The 19361-nt window shown below is 54.4% G+C and overlaps 2 protein-coding genes across 3 annotated transcripts in view; both read left to right on the plus strand.

The window, feature by feature from the left end:
- Positions 1–4543, plus strand: part of MED12 (mediator complex subunit 12) — a 36224-nt gene extending 31681 nt beyond the window's left edge. The window contains exons 42-44 of one of the 2 annotated variants that reach the window (XM_039571758.1): positions 1673–1849; positions 2014–2095; positions 4112–4543. In XM_039571758.1, coding sequence (XP_039427692.1) covers positions 1673–1849; positions 2014–2095; positions 4112–4155 — 303 coding nt within the window. In that variant the 3' untranslated portion in view covers positions 4156–4543. The remainder of the gene's footprint in view (positions 1–1672; positions 1850–2013; positions 2096–4111) is intronic. The other variant, XM_039571759.1, reaches the window with a different exon arrangement.
- A 4319-nt stretch (positions 4544–8862) lies between these two features.
- NLGN3 (neuroligin 3) overlaps positions 8863–19361 on the plus strand; it is a 37800-nt gene continuing 27301 nt past the window's right edge. The window contains 1 exon segment of the mRNA XM_039572005.1: positions 8863–8949. The gene's annotated coding sequence lies outside the window, so the exon portion shown is untranslated.

Consider the following 19361-nt stretch of genomic DNA (forward strand, 5'->3'; position numbering starts at 1 on the left):
AGTTTCTTTTAGCATTCTCCATCGCTCATATTTAGAAGAACATGCCTCAGACAAATTGCTAACACTTCTCCTAGCTCAGTAACTTCATGTACACCTTCAGCTTTTAGCTGACTTTGCTTGGTTGCTTAAAAAACCCACAAAGGTGGAGTGCCCCAGATACCCCATTAGTGTGACTCCTGCTGTGTTACCAGAGGCATGCCAGGTGCCTGGTGCTAGAGCTGACTTTCATGATGCAGTGGCTTGTGGAAAGGATGGGTGGCCTTTTGGTTTGTTTTATGTGGGTTGGTAGACAGCTGCTGCAAGAAAGTAGGACATGAAATTGGTATCCTGGCTCATCTAGTCAGTCATCTGTTTTCTTGTGTACCTGGGTCGTAGCATCCATGTCAGGAACCTGTGACCAAACTGGTTTAAGTTGGAAGGCTGTTCTAGAAACTCACTTCCTTTGGCTTGAATCCTTGATCCAAGCTTCAATGTGTTCATGACTGGTTCTTGTATGAATTATTATTGTCCACTGTGTCCTGTTTACTAGCTGTTCTTTCTCACTGTTATTTGCCCAATGTACATTCCCAGGGAGCACTTGCAGCTTCCAAAGGTCAGGTTTTTCTAACCTTCTTTCATAAGATACTGTTCCTTCTCCTGATTGTATTTTTGTTTGTTTTCTGAGTCTGTTCAAGGTTTGAACCTTGTCCTTTTGAGCCAGTGATTGGAACTGTACCTATCATCACCATGTTAGGTTTGTTATGGTAGCATTAGTATTTTTTTATTTCTGCTAGGAATTCTTTTTTTTTTTTTTTGATCTAGAGAGTTAAAAACTGCATTGACAGATGGGAGAATTGTCTGAAAATTAGGAGAAATGAAAAAAACTTGAGATTCCTGGGTATGTTCTGACTCCAACACACTGAATATTCTTTTCAGCGTAACTAATTCTGTAAACATTTGGTTTTGAGCACTGAATCCAGTTTTATCCACATCCTTTTATTGAAGTATAACACCAGCTGTCATGAGTGGCAGGGAAGGACAGCAAGATAGATTGAAGAGTTGGGGGACATGAATGAGAAGGAAAGTCTGAAATAGCTGGGTGTGTTGCATTAGAGAGACAAAGACAACAGGAGAGATAAGTCTCCAAATTTTTTATCTTAAAAAGAAAGCAAAAAACCCCCTTATCTCTTATCCCTAGGCTGTAGGACCAGAAATGGCCTTAAAACACAACATGTGAGATTCAGGGTAGAGATTAGGGAAAACTCCAGTAGTAGGAGTAGCTGACCTGAAGTGGATTGTGTAAGGAGATTATAGGAGCTCTGTTGCTACCTCTGAAAAGAATCTGAGGATGACTCAGGCAAATACTCATTATTCATTATTGCTGATCTTAACTAGGAGGCAGGAGATGAACCAGCCAACCTTTTCTCCAGTAGACTCAGAGTTCTCTTCCTGTCATCTGTCAATACCTCATCTTGCAGAAAACTTTGTTGCTGTCCCTGTATTTCTTGCCATTTCTCAGCCTGGGGTGGAATCCTGGTGAACTTTGAGTGATTTAGGTACCTGTAAGGAAAATGGCATACGAGGGTGTTTTACTGCATGGAACATCATTCCTCCTTAAGCCTTTGCCCTGCCCCGGTGCTGTGTGCGTTGTCCTGACAGTTCCCTGATGGTCCCTTCTCTTTTGTCTTCACAGCAGCAGCAGCAACAGCAGCAGCAGCAACAACAGCAGCAGCAACAGCAGCAGCAGCAGCCCCAGCCACCGCAGCCCCAACCCCAGCAGCAGCCCCAGGTGTCCACAGTGCCTCAGCCACAGGCGCAGGGCCAGCCCCCGGGGCTGGGGATGCAGGCTCTTCCCCCCCAGCAGCCCATTGTGAGTGTTCCCTCGGAGGCACGGGGATGTGATAGTCCAGCACAAATCCAGCAGTGCTCCACCTGCATTCCCCCTTTCTCCCTGCCTGAGCTTCCCAGGACCTGTGTGAATGCTGAGGCTGCCAGGCAGGCGGTGTGGTTGTAACTGTGTTTCTCTCTTTACAGTTCCAGCGCCAGGGCCTTCAGCAGACACAGCAGCAGCAGCAAACAGCTGCTCTGGTTCGACAGCTTCAACAGCAGCTTTCCAGTAAGCCTGAGTGTTCTTGATCCTGTTTCTAGTCTCCTCCCTGCTGTTTTCTATTGCAGGTACTCTGGTGTAGAGAAGCAAGGCCAAGCCAGATTGTCTGTCTGAGGACATAAATTATGCTGGCAGGGAGGTGGCATCAGGACTTAGAGCTACCAGCCCAAGGGGGCACAGCAGCAGGGAGGGCAGTGCTTGCCAGTTTGTGAGCAACCTTCCAGACCTTCCTCCTGCTGCCTGCAGAGGGACAAGGGAGCTGAGCCTTTGTAGGGACTGCCACACAGCTTTCCTGAAAGGATCCAGTGTGCAGCTTTAAAATCATCTGGGGGTGTTTTCTATGCTCCAGGTGACCTCTGAGGGGCACAGGAAGGCAGTAATCCTGGAGCAATCACTTGGTGGATGACCCAGAGACACTGTGGTTGTGTTGTGAGGCAGACAAGACTTCTTGGAGGCAGGAGGGGTACTCTGAGAAGTGTAGCTGCACACCTGCTCTGTGTATGGTGGTCTGTGGGCTTCCGTCACAGACGGGGTAACAGCATAGATTTTGTTCAGTCTGGCACTGTATTCCTATAATCTGTATTGAATTACTGGCTGGAGGGTCACAATACAGAATGCAGAGTCTATGCTGTTCCCTTCTGAATTGCCTGCTGTCATTGTCTTCTGTCACCTTACTGGCTTTTCTGCTGTAAAAATGGCAGAAATGCTATGGAAATGCTCAGAAATGGACAGCACAGTTGATATGGGTTTTTTTTTGGTTTGCACTGAGTGTGAGACTGTGCCAGATGTGGTAATGTGTGGAGTGGGGGACTTGGAAACTGTGCTTTTACTTGTTCCCTGATGGAAAATTCTTAGTCTTTGTGACCAAAAACCTCCCCAAACCAGGTTTTAATGTGCTAAGCTTCCCACTAGCCTGATTCACAAATGATGAGTCTGTGCCAAAGAATCTCAGCTGGGACATTCGAGTATAGGAAGACCTTGTAAAAGAATCTGAATATAGTAGAACAGCCATATTTTTGTAGCCTTTCTGCACAGCAAATGGAGCTGTTGTATCTGGAATAGATGTGTGGATCCAGTGCAGCCTTGTGTCAGCATTCAGCTTCCATGCTGCCTCCTTGGGTTTGCATCAGCTTTCCCTGGAAGCATCTGGAGTTCTTATTTGTAGTGTCAGGGATGAAGTGGAAAGCAGGAATTAAACCAAGACCAGCCTGCAGGAGGGGGACAAGGGTGTTTTGGGCCCAGGATAGGTTGCCTTAGGAGGCTTCAGAGTGTCCCTGAATGTCCAGAAGAGTTGAGAAGGCAGCAGGCCAGCCAGGTTACGCTCATCTCTGTTTACTTAGTGGCTTAGGGTCACACATGCTGATGTTGTTTCAGGAAAAATCCTACAGAATTTTATGTATCAGACAGTACTCAAATATACTGCGAGCATTGTAAATCACAAAACATCAGTCCCAGCAGTTTGGAAGTTCATGAGGTTCTTGAATGTAACTTCACCACGTTTCCTGCCTTTGTGCCATCTGGAAGTCCTTTGGGCCGGTACGGAGATACTGACAGGAAGCCAGGGAAATTTTCTCTGAAACCTTTGGTTTCTGGAAGTGCCTTAGGATGAGCGACACTAGCTAGCTCAGCAGCTTGCATGGCTGCAGGAGTTGTGCTGTTTTATAGGGCTGATTTTCTTTCAAAATCAGAAATAATTAATTCATAAACTCATCCTCCCAGCTACTTGCCGCCTTTCAGGGCTTTGTTACGGTTCTCCAATTCCACCATGAGGGATGGAGAGATTTTCCCTGGAAATTTCAGGATCAGGACTGGCACCTATCTCTCTCTTCCTAAAAGAATATGGGATCCTGGCTGTGCTGCTGCCCAAAGGCTCAGGGAGATCTGCAGCACAGGGAGTACCATAATGGTTTTATTTTCCTTCTCATGGCCTGTGACACTCCTCATACTGCACTGGTGACATGGGGAAGGGAATCTCTTTTCTGAACTAGACCTTGTGACTGTGTAACTCTGTCTTGACCTCAACAGATACACAGACACAGCAGAACAACAACCCATTTGGACGCTACTGACCTGTGGCACTTCAGCCTGATTGAGGAGGGAGACATCACTGTGGATGGATACAGCCTCTTCAGCCTGACCCATGCTCTGGGGCAGCCCCCAGCCTCTGTCCTTGTGCCCCCAGTGCTGCTGCTGTCTGTCTCACAGGGAGATGCCAGGAGGAGCATTTTATTGTACAGAGAAAGTGTTTTTACTATCCAATTTCTACAAATGTTTATGGAGATCCCTTGTGGCTGATAGTCTCCCTTCCCACTTTGTTTTCAGTTTTTACTCAGTTTTTAGTATTTTTGTTAAAATAATGATTAAGACATTGTAAAATTTTGTACTTTATTTATACCAGATGAACTCCATACTGCAGACATTCTCGGATGAATACAGAGAGCTTACTTTGCAAACTGAGTGTGTATTCAGAGCCTGCCTTTCCTCCTCAGCACTCCTCCCAGTACAGCCCAGCAGCACCCTCCACACATGGTCTTCATCTCTTCCTCAATGGAACTAATGTCTGCATTTTCGGCTTTTGTGAAGGCTAAACAATTTTGTTTGGGAAGGAGAGCTCTTCTTCCCTGTTTATTTCATAAGCTGGTGTTCACATACTTGCAAAGGTTTGTGCAAGCTTTGTAGGATTTATATGTTAAGAGCTTTACTGGTAGTCCTGTTGTACATTCCACCAGGACACCAGTATAAAACAGAGGCACTTCTGTTGCAGGGTAACTCTGAGCTCTAACAAACCCAGCTTTCCCCACCACAGCAGTTAGAGAGATGCTCAAGCTCCTTCCCTCTGCAGTCTAGGAGGAGCTGCAGACTGAGTGCACTCACAGTGCTGCTTCTTGCTTCTCATCACAGCACAGTTTGGCTGATAAGCACCAAAGCTCCTCTGTTAGCTCCTTCCTGACAGCCATGGTGCTTTCTCTGCATGGGTAATGTGCATTCTGAACTCCTGCCCTGGTTAGTGCAGCCTGCTGGCATGAGGTGTGGTCTTGGTGCTTGCTGCTCCTGCTGTCTGTTCGGCCTGGAAGCCACCAGCACCTTGGGTTTTTCCTCAGGAGTTCAACCTGTGGTCCCTGTGGTAGCTTTTCTTGACCAGTGTCTTCCTTTCTGTCCCATCTGTGTGGGATAGGGTGGGGCCACAAGGACTCAGCAATGAGCTGCACCTGATCTTCATCTGAGGGCAAATCAACAGTTCTGGAGGGTGGGCCACAGCATGAAGGCATGCTCAGGGAGCTTGTGAGGGATGGCACTGCCCCAAGGCCGTGCCCCTTGTCCTGGTTTATGGGCCTGTGTCTGCTGTCCCAAGAGCTGGAGCTGAGCCCTTTCCTCCTTGGGAGCACATGTGGAGCTGCTCTCTGAGGAGGCTGTGGGGCTTGCTGGCACTACACCGTCCTCTACCCTGATTGTCCCCAGACACCTGGCACCTGTGCCAGGCTCTTGCCATGTGCTGCTGGCCAGGCCTGAGACAGGGGACTCAGTTGTTCGTGAGGACGGATCTCTGCAGATGGCTGATTCCTCTGTGCATTCCTCCTTGTCCCCTTCCATGAGGATCAGGCTGGGGCACAGCCCTGAGCTGGCTGTTGCATTCCCCATCTCCTGCCCCCACGGTGCTCTGTGCCAGGGGCTGTGCTTGCCGGCAGCCCGTGCTCGGTGACCCCACAGGTGGAAGCCCTGCTCCTAGCCAGGGCTGTGTCCGGCGGCCCCTGCTCAAAGAAGGGACTCGTGGCTGCGGCAGGAGGACTCTGTTCCCCTCCTCCTGCCGGGGGTGCGGACAGGGAGGGGCCACTGCCCCGCGACACTGGGCACTGTCCGTGCCCACACCATGCCCCTCTTCCTGGTGTGTACGGTCATGGCCGACAGCCCCCTCCTCTGCGGGGCCTGGGAGGCAGCTGAGCCTGCGCCAAGCGGCATCTTGGATGCTCCTTGTGCATCGCTGCCGCGCCGGAGGTGGGAGGGGGGCGGCTCTGCAGCAGCCGGAGCGGCGTGGCCGGAGGCGGCAGAGCCGTGGTGGCCGGTGGGGTGTCCCTGGCACGGCAGCTGTGGCGAGACGGGAGCGCTGCAGTGCGAGAACACCGAGCCGGGTGCCGGCCTCCTACTGTGTGCGCTGATGGGGGATCTGGTGAAAGCACCCCAGGAGCCACCCTGCCTTCCTGGGAGAAAGGGGATGACTTGTCACCTCCTGTGGCCGGGTGCCTGCTGCCACGGGACCTTTTATTGCATGGCCCAGCAACAGGGCCCTGCTCTTCCTCTGGCAAAAGGCTTCCCCCAGCTGTGTCAGCTGCTTGGCAGGCCCGGTCTGTGTGGGATGAGCAGCACTCCACAGCTCTGTTGTGGTGACAGACGCAAGGCTGCCACTGTGTTCAAGATCCCACACAGCCCTCGGTGTCTGCCCAGAGGTTTCTAGTGGCTGCGGGAGGTTTTTGGGGGAACGTGGGGACCAGTGCAAGACCTGGTTCACAGCACAGGGCTGTCTGGGGAGCTGTGCTCTGCCTGGCCTGGCTGCGTGCCTTGCAGCTGCTGTGCTGCACATTAGCGCTGAGCCGCGGCCGTTCTAAGCAGGTCTGACAGCTTCCAGCCCTTCTGCTCCTTCTCCGAGCCGTGGCTAAACGCTGCTTATGACAGAGCCAGAGGCAACCGGGGGCATTTTAATACACACTGCCCATTGACTAATGCACACAGCTGCCCTACTGCGGCCACCAGTTCAGGCCGGGAGTGGTGTGGGAGCGTGCCTGTTTGATGCTGGCTCCCTGAAGGCAATGCCAAATGGGCTGTGCCCAGTATCTGAGGAGAAGCCCGAGGTTGCAACAAATCTTGATGCCTTGGGGTGGATGGACGGGCTGAAGCAGCCTCTGCCCTACACACCCACCGCACCCAGCAGCCTGGCCTAGAGGGTCCCCATGAACCATACCCCGGGCAAAGGTGGCTTGTCAGGCCCTGTCAGAGCTGGTGTTGTGCAAGAAAATCGATCACTGCTCAGTCAAGCAGCTGAAGCTGGGCGTGGAGCAGCTGTGTGAGTACCCAACTCTCCTGCGGTGCTCGTGGTGGGGAGTGGGCCACAAGGCACCACTGCAGCCATGCATCATGACCCCATCCTGGACTGGTTTTGCTGGGCAGTGGGACCCAGGGAGCTATGCCTGAAGCCCTGCCTGCCTCAGGGCAGCACAGCATCAGTCCAGGGCCCACTTTAAGATGCTTCTCGGAGCCAGTGAATTCTGCTGGGCACAGGGCAGGGTTGTGCATCCATCTCAGGCAGTGCTGGACTGTGTTGCCTGCTCAACCGCATAGTGGGTGGCATCTTGCAGCTCACCCTATATATATTTTATATATATATCTCTATATATAAAAATAGGGTGAGCTATATTGGTATACCCTATATACACCCTGTGTATAACAGGCTAGCAACAAAATCAGTCCAGCTTCTGACCACCCATAAGCAGTCCCTGGGAGAGGTAGCAGGGCAGGAGAAGCAGGAAAGCTCTGACCTGCTCTGCAGCAGCAGCTGGAAGGCACTGGAGCAAGTGAAGCACAACCCACACTGGGGTGCAGGGATCTCCCTGCCACTGAGCATTCACAGATTCAGTGCAGGTGCCAGGGGTGTGTGGAAGACTCGAAATAAATTGCTGCCCTTCAGATGCTGCCATGCAAACATCTTAAACAGGAAACGGTGCCTGCTCTGTGGAAGCATAGCAGCTGATGCTACCTTGGCAATGGCAGAGGGAGGCAGCAATCAGATATATCCATCAAGACCCAAATCCATTCCCTGTTTCAAATGATTTCTGTAATCCCATCAGTCAAGACTGAAACATTGCTATGGGCAGTGGCAGGCTGTAGGAGAGGCGGCTCCTGCCAGGAGGCCATGAGTGGGAGGGGAAACTACCCCCATGCTGGGAAGAGAAATGACAGAGGTGCTGGGTCTGCTGCACGGTGCTGCTGGGAGCCTACGGGGCTGTGGCTGCTGAGCCTGCAGCCCGGTGCGTGCAGGGCTGGGCTGGGCCGGGCGCCAAGGCTGAGGCTGGGACGGGGCACCCCATACTGAGTACCTGCTGAATCCTCCCTAGACCTGCTGGGCACTGCGGAGCAGTACGAGGGGCGGGGACTGCTCCCCCGGCCGTAGGGAGATGTGCCGGGGCTGAAGGGTTCTCCAGCTGCTATGGGGTGTGCCGGGGCAGCACGGCCCGAGCTATGCGAAGGTGGAAATGGACCCATGCAAAGTCACCGGGGCAGACACGGGCTGCAGTGGGGCAGGATTCTGTATGCACAGGACAGCGCAGGATGCCCGGGGCCGTGCCAGAATGCCCCCACAGATGAGGTCGTTTACTGGGGTGGTGCGGGGTGCCCCAGGCTGTCCCGGTCGGGAAGGTGGGGGTGACCCCCTCCGCCCAGGGCCGATAGCAGGGCAGTGCCGGCGCCCTGAGCAGGGCAGGCTTGGGGGTCCTGGGGGATACCGGGGCGCAGGTGCGGCCGGTGCCGGTACCCGGAGGGTGCGGTACCGGACTGCGCGGCGCTCGGCGGGTGCGGCATCCCCTCGGCGCAGCGACCAGGGCGGTGCAGGTGCCGGGGCGTGCGGTACCGGGCCCGGCCGGAGCAGCGGCGGGGCCGTGGGATGTCCGGTCAGGGCGGTCCCGGTGCCGGTGCCGGGCGGCGGTGCCGGGCAGCGCGGCGGCAGCGAAGGGGTGCTGCGGGACGGCCCCTCCCCAGCCCGCCTCCGCCGTGCACGCGCCGCGCGCTCCCGGTGCGGGGTCGGGCCGGACTGAGCGGGAGCGCGGGGCAGCCGCCGCCGCCACCGGCATGGCCCAGCCGCGCCGCCGCCCCCGACGGTGAGTGCGCCCGCCCCGCCCCGCCCCGCACGGACCGGCACGGCCCGGCCCGCGGCGGCTCCTGATGGGGAGGGCGGCCGGACGGGACCGGACCGGCCCCGCGGCGTGGGGCTGGGGGTGACCGCCGCGCCGGCCGTGGGGCTCTCGGGGCGGGGGGTGGTCCCGGTTCGGGTCGCGGTCCCGGAGTCGGGCGTCGGAGCGGAGCGCGGCGGGGCGGGGGTTAACGGGTGGGGCCGAGCGCGGCGGCGGCGGGTAACGGCGAGGGTTAACGGGGCCGGATGAGCGGCCGCGGCGAGCCGGCGGGTTGCCATGGCGACGTGCTGAAAGGGGGATTGTGCGCCCGCCTCAGCTGCGCGGCCCGCATCCCGGCCCCCGCCCCGCATCCCGGCCCCCGCCCCGCATCCGCCGGGCTGCCCGGTCCCGCTCGGCCCGGCCCGTCAGACCCAGCACAGAGCGGGGAGCAAGGGCTCTCCGGACTGGAGTGCTCTCACTCCAGGGGTTGGGATCCTCCCCGGGGCTGTGGGGTGTCTGTGGTGTGGTGTACGTACTGGGGGTACTGGTGTAGGTCCTGGGAGGTGGGTTATTTGGGGTGCAAGGATGTTCCTCGTGCTGACAGGCATGAGGCTGCTGTTGTGAGCATCCCTGGGTCAAGGGCAGGCAGGAGATCCCCTTGGCTCAGTTTACTTGGCATAGCGTTAGGAATGACATTAGCCACTGGGCTCCTGGAGTGAAAGGACATTCCCTATTTCTCTCTCGGGCCAGGGACCGAGTTGGAGGCAGGCTTGCTGTCAGACAGCTGGCTGTGCTCATCCCTGAGTGCGGCAGTGGGCCAGATATCCGTTCATCCATCTATCCATCCGTCCCTGAGTGGGCTGGTGGGTGCAGGTGTTGTGGCCCCAGTGATGTGCACTGTGGCTGGAGCTGGCACCGTTCACCTGAGCTTGACTTCATCGTGCTCGAAGCCATGGAGCAGGACAGACGTGGTGGGTGGTGGTCAGTGCTGGGGTCTGTCTGCAGCCAGTGCTGTCAGCAGCAAGGGGTAGGAATGATGAGGGACCTGAGGCCTTTGTCCAGCCAGTCAGTTCCTGGACCACACTCTCCCAAATGGTGACACCTCCTTCTGCCTCTGCTGGCAGCCTTTCCCAAGGCCACAGACCTCCCTTAGGGAGGTGGCTCTGACATGACATCCCTGAAAGGCTGGGATTTTCCTTCCATCCTTTGAGAGTGCCTCATCTGATGCTGCTGCTGGCTTGGCCCCAGGTGATGGCAGGGCCATCTCCCTATGAGCCCCTGTGCTGGCCATGCTTTGTGTCAGCCTGGTGGGACCTTCCTTCCCCTGCAAACCAGGGTGCTCTGTGGAATTGGGAGCATCTGCCAGTTGGGTAAGGAGTGGATGTGTCCTCAGAGAGGGAGCTGCTGGTTGCCAAGGCAGGAGTCACTCAGCTCTGGGAAATGCCTGTGCCAGGGGTGCACCCAAGCACCCATGCCAATGCCTGGTGCAGGGCTGGGCACCCAGAGGTCCCCACTGGAACCAGACCTCTTCCTGCTCTGCAGGCTGCAGGCGGCCGCCACCAGAGCTGGTGTCTGCAAAACGGTTAAAGGCTGACATTTAGAGGTCACACTTTTAGCACTGTTCATGTGTTTGCTTCATTTGCATTTGCAGTTAGCCGGGCTCGAGGCTTTGCCACTCGCATGTGCAGTTGCCATGGTTACGTGTGCAGTCGGGATGTGGAGTTTGGTTGGACACCTGCAAACATGCAGCTCTCAACCTCCAGAGCACAAGCAGAAGCTGCCAAGGTGCAGGGCAGCCCTCGGACATGGGTGTGAGGGCCCTGCACAGTGCTGTGCTGAGGAAATGGGAGCTGCAGTGCCCATCTTGGCAGGGTCTGCGTGGTGCTGCCTCTTGAAGCCTCCGATTGCCCACACTCAACAGCAGTGGGCATCTAGGGCAGCCTTGTTGGAGAGGAAGGTTGAGCCCATGCCAAGGGGGTTGCCCTGCACTTTTCATCTGGGGCTGTCTCTTTTCCAGACCCCGTGTAGAGGCTTTTGTCCCAAAGGGCTGGAGGGAAGGTGCTCGAGATCGGGGTGGTGAGGGCAGCCAGAACCTGGGAGTCATGAGCAGAGCTACTGAGCAGGCTGCCCAGGGACAGGAGCCTGCCAAAGCTTCAGAAGGCAGCGTGAGAATTGGCAGAGCACTGTGCTGAGGCTCCAGATGTGGTGGCTGTGTCTGTCCTGACTCTCTGTGGGGTCTGCTCTGGGTGCTCGCGTCCAGCACAGACAGGGATTTGTTCCAGGTGTCTTTTGATCAGGATCACATATAGTCCGTGAGCAAGATCAAGGAGACAGTGATTGCCAAAATCCTCTGGCAGGTCCATACTGGCCTTTGTGTTAAAGGAGGAGGTATTTTAGGACAGCTGATAAGAAAGGGATTTCGAAGTCATCAAGTCTCTGAGCTCCATCTAAACAATTCCCAAACAGCATCAGCTCAGCCAGCTCCTAAACACCCCCAGCCACAGTGAGTCTGCTGCCTCCCAAGCAATTTGCTGCCATCTTCCTGTATCCTTCCTTCTAGAAGCTGTTTCTTTGCAGCAGACAGGGGAGAAAGGAAGCTCTCTTGGCTGTCCAGGAGCTACTATGGCCTCAGACAGAGCAGTGTGGAAGTGTCACTAGTGGCAGCTGGACGGATTCAGTAACAGTAGAAAGGTGGAAGGATGGTGGGAAGTGGTGAGGATGGGAACATGGAGCGTGTATGCAACAAGTTGTGGAGCTGCAGAGGAGCCTGTGGAATCTCAGAGCAGAGCACAGAGAGGCTGGTATCTGCCATCCCGTGCACCAAGTGCAGAGGGATGGGGCAAGGACAGCTTGGCTCTCTCCTTAGAACTCCCAGTGCCACTGGGATGGGAGTTGCTGGCTCCCTGTGGGATCCCAGACAGAGATTCCTCTGCTGGTGGTCTGTGGTTATTGGCTGCCACTGACAGTGCTTTGAAAGGCAGCCAAGGGCGTTGTGGCTCCTGGGTCGGCACTGAGGGGTGGTGGTCACAGCCAGCACGAGGCACGTCAGCAGGAGGAGGCAGGTTGGATCCTGGTACCAGGGAACTCGAGGAGAGCTGGGTCTGAGGACTGAGCTGAGCTGGATGGTGCTGGATGGGGGACTGAATGCTCTGGTGGTCTCCTACCGTGATGCTCCCCGGAGCTGGGGGCAGGGAGCAGGCTGTGACCAGCACTGTGTGCTGCTGGCCTCAGCAGGATTCTGCTGTGGGTGTGAGGCGAATGAATAAATGGTCCTGCAATTGCCAGAGCTGCCAGTTTGAACCCACATCATTCAGACCCTGGAGCGAGTCTGACTGAGAGGAAAGGGGGATGAAGAGGGAGCAGTGCAAAGACATGGGTGCTTCTGGCTGCAGCTGCCGGGTCCTGTCTGGTTTGTGTAGCTCCTGGAAGTTTTCCCTGGATGGGAGGTTATGTGAAGTTTGGCTTGTCTGGGCTCAGTAGTCATGTGGTATTGCAGTCCATGATGAAACCTGTGCTCCTGCTTAGTCTTGAAGTCGTGTGTGGAAACTCTGCTCTTGCAGTATATTCCTTTTGCCATGTTGTCTGCCTGGCAGGAGGGACAGCACGTGCCAGTGGCTGTCTGCGAGCAAGATTTTGTGCTGAGGAGCGCTGTTTGGGATGAGACCACCTTGGCAAGGAGCTCAGAGGATTGTTGGTAAAGAAGCCTTGTTCCTGACACTGAAAAATGCAGAACAGTGGAGTAACATCTGTTATTTTCAAACTGCATCTCAGTGAGAGCATATCCTGTAAGGTGTCTGGCAAGCAGAGCTGAAACTTTGCCTGGTGGCCAGTTGCTCTGGCTGTGCCAGCAAAACAGGTGGCAAAGTTTGGGAAAGGTTGCAGAGAGAACATGTTACAGGGCTTGTATGGTGCACGAGCCTTGTTTGGGTCTGGGCCTGGGCTGCTGAGGGCAAGGATGTCTGGGAAAAGTTTGGTCAGGAGGCTTCTGAGATGGGCTTGGGGAGGAGATTGCTGAGAATGGCCTTTTGTGGTGATCAGGGGCTGCAGGGGCTTGGCCTTCATCAAGCAGTGGTTTGGTGCTGCTCTAAAGGAGTGGGAGAAGAAGCCCAAGTCTGTAGTGTGGCCAGAATGTCTGCATGGCACTCCTCATGGAGGTGGCTTCATCCATGTTCTGATGCTGGCACCCAGTGCTAAAGGAGTTGTGAAGGTGAATGTGTGAGTCCAACTGTGTTCGTGTCTTTCCTCTGCCCTCACATAACTCCAGGCACCACTGAGCAACTTGAGGACTCATGGGACAGTGATGGAGGAGAAGGGGACAGGGGTTGCTCTGTGTCTCTGTCTCTAGAGCTGCCCACGGAGAGCTCAGGAGAGATGTGTGGGTGTTGAGATCATTGTGGAGTCAAATGCCTGGAAGTTGCAGCAGAGTTGGTCAGAGGTCTGATGGCCTCTCTGCAAAAAAAAGGGCTAAATAAGGCAGGGTTCTTCAGACTGGGAAAGAAACAACAGAAGATGGAAAAGATGTGTCTACAGGAGGCCAGGAGAGAAGTGATAGAGGTTAACTGTTCATTGTTTATTTTCATACGAGTACAAGGTCACATCAAATTAAGCTATCAGGAGGTGCCAAACAGGAGGAGGGGCATTGCCTCTTGCAGATGTGCTATCAAATCACAGAAGTCCTCAGGACAAGGTGTCGTGAACAACAAAACCTTGCATTAGTTTCAGGAGAAATGGGATGATTTCAAGAAGGACAAGAGGGTTCCCCCACAACCAATAAACACACTGAGATCCACCTCCGACTTGGGCAGCTGCTGAGCTGTGAATTGCTTGTGCTTCTGACTGCTTGCAAGTACACAGAGCAAGGAGGACTTTTGGTCTGCTCTGTTATTTTCATAACGTTCTGCCCACCAGAGAGTGTGGAGCCAGGAGGGAGCTCTGGGCTCTCTTAAGGAAGGATGGGTTTATCTCCATCCAGCTGTGTTACTTAGCTTGGCACAGGGTGACAGGTACATGCTCAGTCCTGCTTCCTCACTGAGAGTGTGGGATGATTTCCCCACATGATGGAGGTGCACCTGCTGGGAGATACAAGACCTGTGCTAAGCACCAAGCCTGGGCTTCACGGGACCCTTTGCTGGAGACCTCTGACAGGCTTTTGTATACTGATCAGGTACTAATTCAGTTGGTTTGAAAATGAACGGCAATATCCCTTCCTGCTGTGTTCCCTGACAGCTCTGCTTCCTCTGGGCACAGGGACACGCTGGCAGCAGAGCTGGAGTCTCATCTTAGAGCTGTCCCAGTTCCCTGGTACTTGCTGCATGTGATAGGCACCGTGGGATCACCAGGGATCTGATCTTCATCTCCCCCTCCTCCAATCCCCTGTCTCTGCCTGTTCTCACACACATCAGGAAACATCAGTGTCAGTTTTGTTCCTGGTTTTATCCTCAAATGAGAAAAGACTCATGTCCTGCTGCCAGTGAGGGTCCAGTTCAGCCTTACCGCAAATGTGGGATGCCAAAAGGCTATTCCCCAACTCCTGAGCAGTCCACAGACATGCAAGGACAACAGGGAAACGTGAGCCTTGGCTTGGGAGCCGTCGTCTTCTTGTGGGAGAAATGGACTTGGAGAGGAGGATTCAGGGATGAGCTGGGGACCCAGTGGTCCCCAGTGGGTTTTGGCTGGCAGGCAGCAGGATGAGGTCAAGTGAGGTTGTTGCTCATGAAGAGGACGCTGGTTTTTATCCTTATGAATTCCTGGAGGACTGAGGGAAGTGTCCATCCAGCACAAGGGTGTTCTTGCAACCACAAACCAAAGATCTCCCTTGGATAGCAGCTGTCCTGTGCCTCGAGAAATCTGTTTCTGTCTTGTCTTTTTGGTCTCTGTTGCCACTGGGTCTCTGGATGAGAATCTGAGGTTGCAGATTTGGGCAGGGAGCTGCTGTACTTTCATGCTCATGACTTTGAGAGGAGCCAATTGGTTGCCTACTCTGCAACAAAAACCTCCTTCTGTGTCCGCCAGGAGCGACGCTTCCAAGTGGGCATCTGCTGAGGCAGAGCAGTGCTCAGGGACCTCTGAGGAGCAGCAGCGAGCATGAGAGCTGTCTTGGCACTTGAACTTGACTTTCCTTGGCATTGTTGGTCCTTGCAGCATGCCTGTATGTCCTGCTTCATTCTGGTCTGCTCCTTCTGGAGAGACAGGGCATCCCCAGGGTGCGTGATTTGCTCCAGTCCAGCTTATTTTTTAACACGAGGTGGTATTTGCAGTAAAACACATTAAAGGATTTTTTTTTTGCCAGAGGTTTTAGGCTTTCTGCTTTTTTGTGCTTGAAGATAGAAAATATGGGAGGATAAATTTACAAGGGAAAATAGAAAATACATTTTGGATTAAATTTGAATGGGTTTCCTTTCTAGCTGCTGGCTTGCCTGACCTACAGTCTCTAGTGAGCCCTGGCTGCATGAGCAAGACCTCGTGGAGCTGCTGTGGCTGCAGGCTGACTCTCCAGTCCAGGGTGCTTCCATGGACTTCTGCTTAGTCACACCAGCTTTGGTTTTGGTTTGGCAATGTGAGCACCTGGTGGCCTTGTTGAGGGCAGGCTCCTCTGCTTAAGGAAGCTGCTCCTCTTGGTTGGGTAGAGGCTGTCGTGGGCTTGGGCTGCACCATCCACTTGGGCTGTCCGAGGTCCTTCTGAGGTGACCACATCTGTCCGGGCTGCCAGCTGTGCACACAACCCGTGCTAATGGTGCTCTCTGGCTGTGATAACTGTACCAACTCTTTCGGTGGCTTACTGGAGCACATACCAAATCTGTGCGTTTCCAGAATTCCTGGGAAAGCCTGTGGAGTTTCTGGGGAAACCAGTAACTCTGGGATGGGCTTTTATCTCATTCAGCTGCAGATGGGCGGGTTTGGACGCTGTGTCGTGCCAGCAGCACACGTGGGTGGCCCTTGTGCCAGGGTCCCAGGGCTCCCCTCGCCCTGATGTCGCCCCGAGCGTGGCAGCTCTGCCGTGAGCCGATGCCGCCTGTACCTGTCGGGGCTTTGCCCAGGAGCTCCTCCAGAGCCGCCAGCCATTATCCCGGCGCTCAGCAGCGGGGTGGGGCGAGCGGGAAGGCAGATGTGGAGAGGGGGAGGGTGGCTTCTCGAGCACCTGTGCCTTATTCTGGAGCGTGCAAGTGTGAAATTCAATTTGTAGATCAGTCGTCGCTGGTGAGGGACACAGGCCACAGTGTGCGCCGGAGCCAGGCGGTGTCTGGGAGCAGCGCGGCCGGCATGCACAGCATGTCCTGCCTGCCAGCTCTTGCGGAGGCTGACGTCACCCTGGAGGAGCGGTGGCTGCTGCAGGATGTGGCTGCTTGACGCTGTGTCATGTTGGCTCTGGGTGTGCGGTCCCGGCTCCCGCAGGAGCCCTGCCAGGGGGTGCTGCCCTGGGATGGTGTCCCCTGCCCCGCGGGGGCGAGGAGCGCGGTGCAGATGGGAGGGAACGGGACCCGGTGCCCTCTGCCACCAGCAGCTTGCAGGGTGGTGGTGTGGATGGAGGAGTCCATGGTGCTTCCAGCAACAATGGCATTTTCCCACCCCCGCATTTGGATCTTTCTGATGTTTCCAGCGAAACCTGCTTGCCGGTGGGAGCAGAGGGAATATGCATGACAGCATTAGCAAATGCAGCTTGCGCTAACTCGTGCTCTGCCCTACCTGTGCGTTGCTACCAGTGGTCACTGCTCCCCATCTCCGGCCCCAGTCCGTGTCTGGGTATCCCACTCCCTGCTTTGCAGAGAGCAGCCCTCTGTTGTAGATGAAGAGTCCAGCGCTGTGAGGAGGGGAGCGTGATCTCCCAGGCCGGCCACGGCAGAGCTGGCACTAACTGTGCCCCCAGGCAAGCTGCAGTGTCATGGAGCAGCGGGTCGCTGCTGATGCCATTAGGCTCAAAGAGGCATTTGCAATATGGTCAGAAAATCACATCTGGTCTTTGGTGAGGGCCACTCGCACTAACATAAAGCTCAGCATCTTGAGTCCGGTGGGGACTGGGGCACACAGTAGGGCGATGGGCTGGAGTTCAGCTGAGGCATCTCTCTGGCACAGGACAGGACCCGCAGCTCTCCCAGCTGTGGGAAACTCGGGAGCATGGGGTGGCACAGCCTGGCATCCCTGGGTCTGTGCAGAGCCTGTCTGGTGTTTCACCTGGCAGCAGAGACTATTGTAACAAGGTGGAGGTGGTGTGGACAGTGAGCTCAAACACCTGCTAGGACAGCTTTCCTGAGCAAAGACCCTGCAGTGAGGAAACAATTTGGTGCTGGACTGCAATGCTTGGGCTTTCTTGCATCCTGAGGGAGCACACTGCTTCCTGCATTGTCACCCTCAAGGGATGGCCCACACCCCCCCTTGCATGGGGATGTGCTCTCCCCATAGAGCCACCTTGCTCCATGGGCTTGGTCTCATGGTACAAGACAAGGCGGTAACAAGTGGTGCAAAAAGATGGTGCTTGTACACTGCCAGATAACTTGTAACCTTATCTCTGCACAAGAAAACTTACTGTGTCATGTTTCAGCTTCTGTGCAAAAGTCAGTTCCTGCTTGTCTCCAGCTATTTTCTTCATCTTTGTTCTTTGTCCTGGGTGTTATTACCTTTAGCCCAGATTACTTCCATGATCTATTTTACAATTCTGCCCTGCAAAACCTTTTTGAGCTGATAAAGAGTGGAGTGATGTTAGGCAGACATAGGTGGTTGGGGCAGGTGTTGGTAAAAGAAACAGGCCTTTACTGGCTCTGCTGCTGAAACCAGAGGCTCCAAAGCCACCGTCTGGATTTCAACCCTTGATTAAGTGGTTTTGCCTTCCTACTTTGAGTCAGTAAAAATGAAACATTGACAACTTATTTCGGGTGTAGCTGTTCCCATTCAGAACACTCTTGGATTTTGTTGCCCACCCTCCCTAATCACATTTGCAGGAAGTCCATGTATTTTAAGCTGCAGTCGGTTCCTCTCTGCCCAGCCCACCTCCTTACATTTATAGAGCCTCCCCCAGTCCACGCTAGTCCATGGAAAGCATTGGCTGTGCACACACTCGCCCTGCCTGCAGCCACTGATGCTTTCTCAGCTTCCCTTGGAGCTTGTGTGAGATGTCTTGAGCTGTTCTTAGCACAGGTGGTGGTATGGGTAGGACAGAGCTTTGTGCAAATTGCCCATGGCCCATTGGTTGTAGGAGCTTCATGTCCTTTGCATGGCTGGGTGCCCAGAAAGGAGCTTGAGAGGCTGAGGTATGAGAGAGTTTTGGGGAAGGACATTGCATCAGCAACTTGGTTTCATACTTGCCTCTTAGTTTCAGGCATTTCAGAAATGGGGGTGTGGTTGAGCCAGCCTCTTTGGGTCACCAAAGTCTCCTTTCTTTACTGGACTTCAAACGTGCTTTTGCTAACGTAAGAAATATGAATGTGTTTGGACTTGGACTTTCAGAAGCTTATTGATAAGAGCCTTGTGCTTGTGTAATTGTTCCCTCACACGGTTCAGTCATAATGATCCATGTTAACCTTAAAAATGGCCCCTGTTAGCCATGGTAGTTTCCAGGGCAGTTATTTGGGAGTGGACACAGGAGGCATCACTTTGGCAGATGTGAGGGGGATGGTGGTGAGCAGGTGGAATAATGTCAATGTGCGGCTTCCTGAAGCTGGAGAAGGAAGTGAGGGGAATGCTGCTGCTGGAGCCAGCTCTCTCTTTGCTGGGTGAGATTTGCACTTGGGCTGCTAGCTGTGGAGTGTTGATCACAGATTTGAGAGAGATTATATTGCCTTGGAGTAGGTGCCTGGTGCTTGTTTGTGATGTGTGGGAGAGTGAGCAAGTTGTCTTGGCATGAACTTTGTGCTGGTGCCAAGGGCTTGCTGAAAGCAGATTGTCTGTCAGCTCACTCCCTGAGTACTCGTCTGGAAATTCCAGGGTTCTGTGGATGCACTTTTGCATTGTCAGTCACCTGCCTGCACGAAGCCAGAGGTGGAGTAATTCTAACATGTATTTGTGAAGGATAGAATATAATATAATAGAATAGAATAGAATAGAATAGAATAGAATAATTTTGGTTGGAAGGGACCTACAGTGATCATCCAGTCCAACTGCCTGGCCCATTCAGGGCTGACCTAAAATTAAGGCATGTGGTTAAGGGCGTTGTCCAAACGCGTCTTAAACACTGACAGGCTTGAAGCATCGACCACCTCTCTAGGAAGCCTGTTCCAGTGTTTGACCACCCTCCGGCTAAGCAAAGGCTTCCTAACGCCCAGTGTAAACCTCCCCTGGCACATCTTTGAACCGTTCCCTCATGCGCTATCGCTGGATCCCAGGGAGAAGAGCTCAGCACCTCCCTCTCCTCAGGAAGCCGTCAGGAGCCTCGGGGCTGCCCCGGTCCCGGAGCTGCGGTTCCCGGGCGG

Source organism: Corvus cornix, chromosome 4A (genome assembly GCF_000738735.6).
Source record: "Corvus cornix cornix isolate S_Up_H32 chromosome 4A, ASM73873v5, whole genome shotgun sequence".
Lineage (NCBI taxonomy): Eukaryota > Metazoa > Chordata > Aves > Passeriformes > Corvidae > Corvus > Corvus cornix.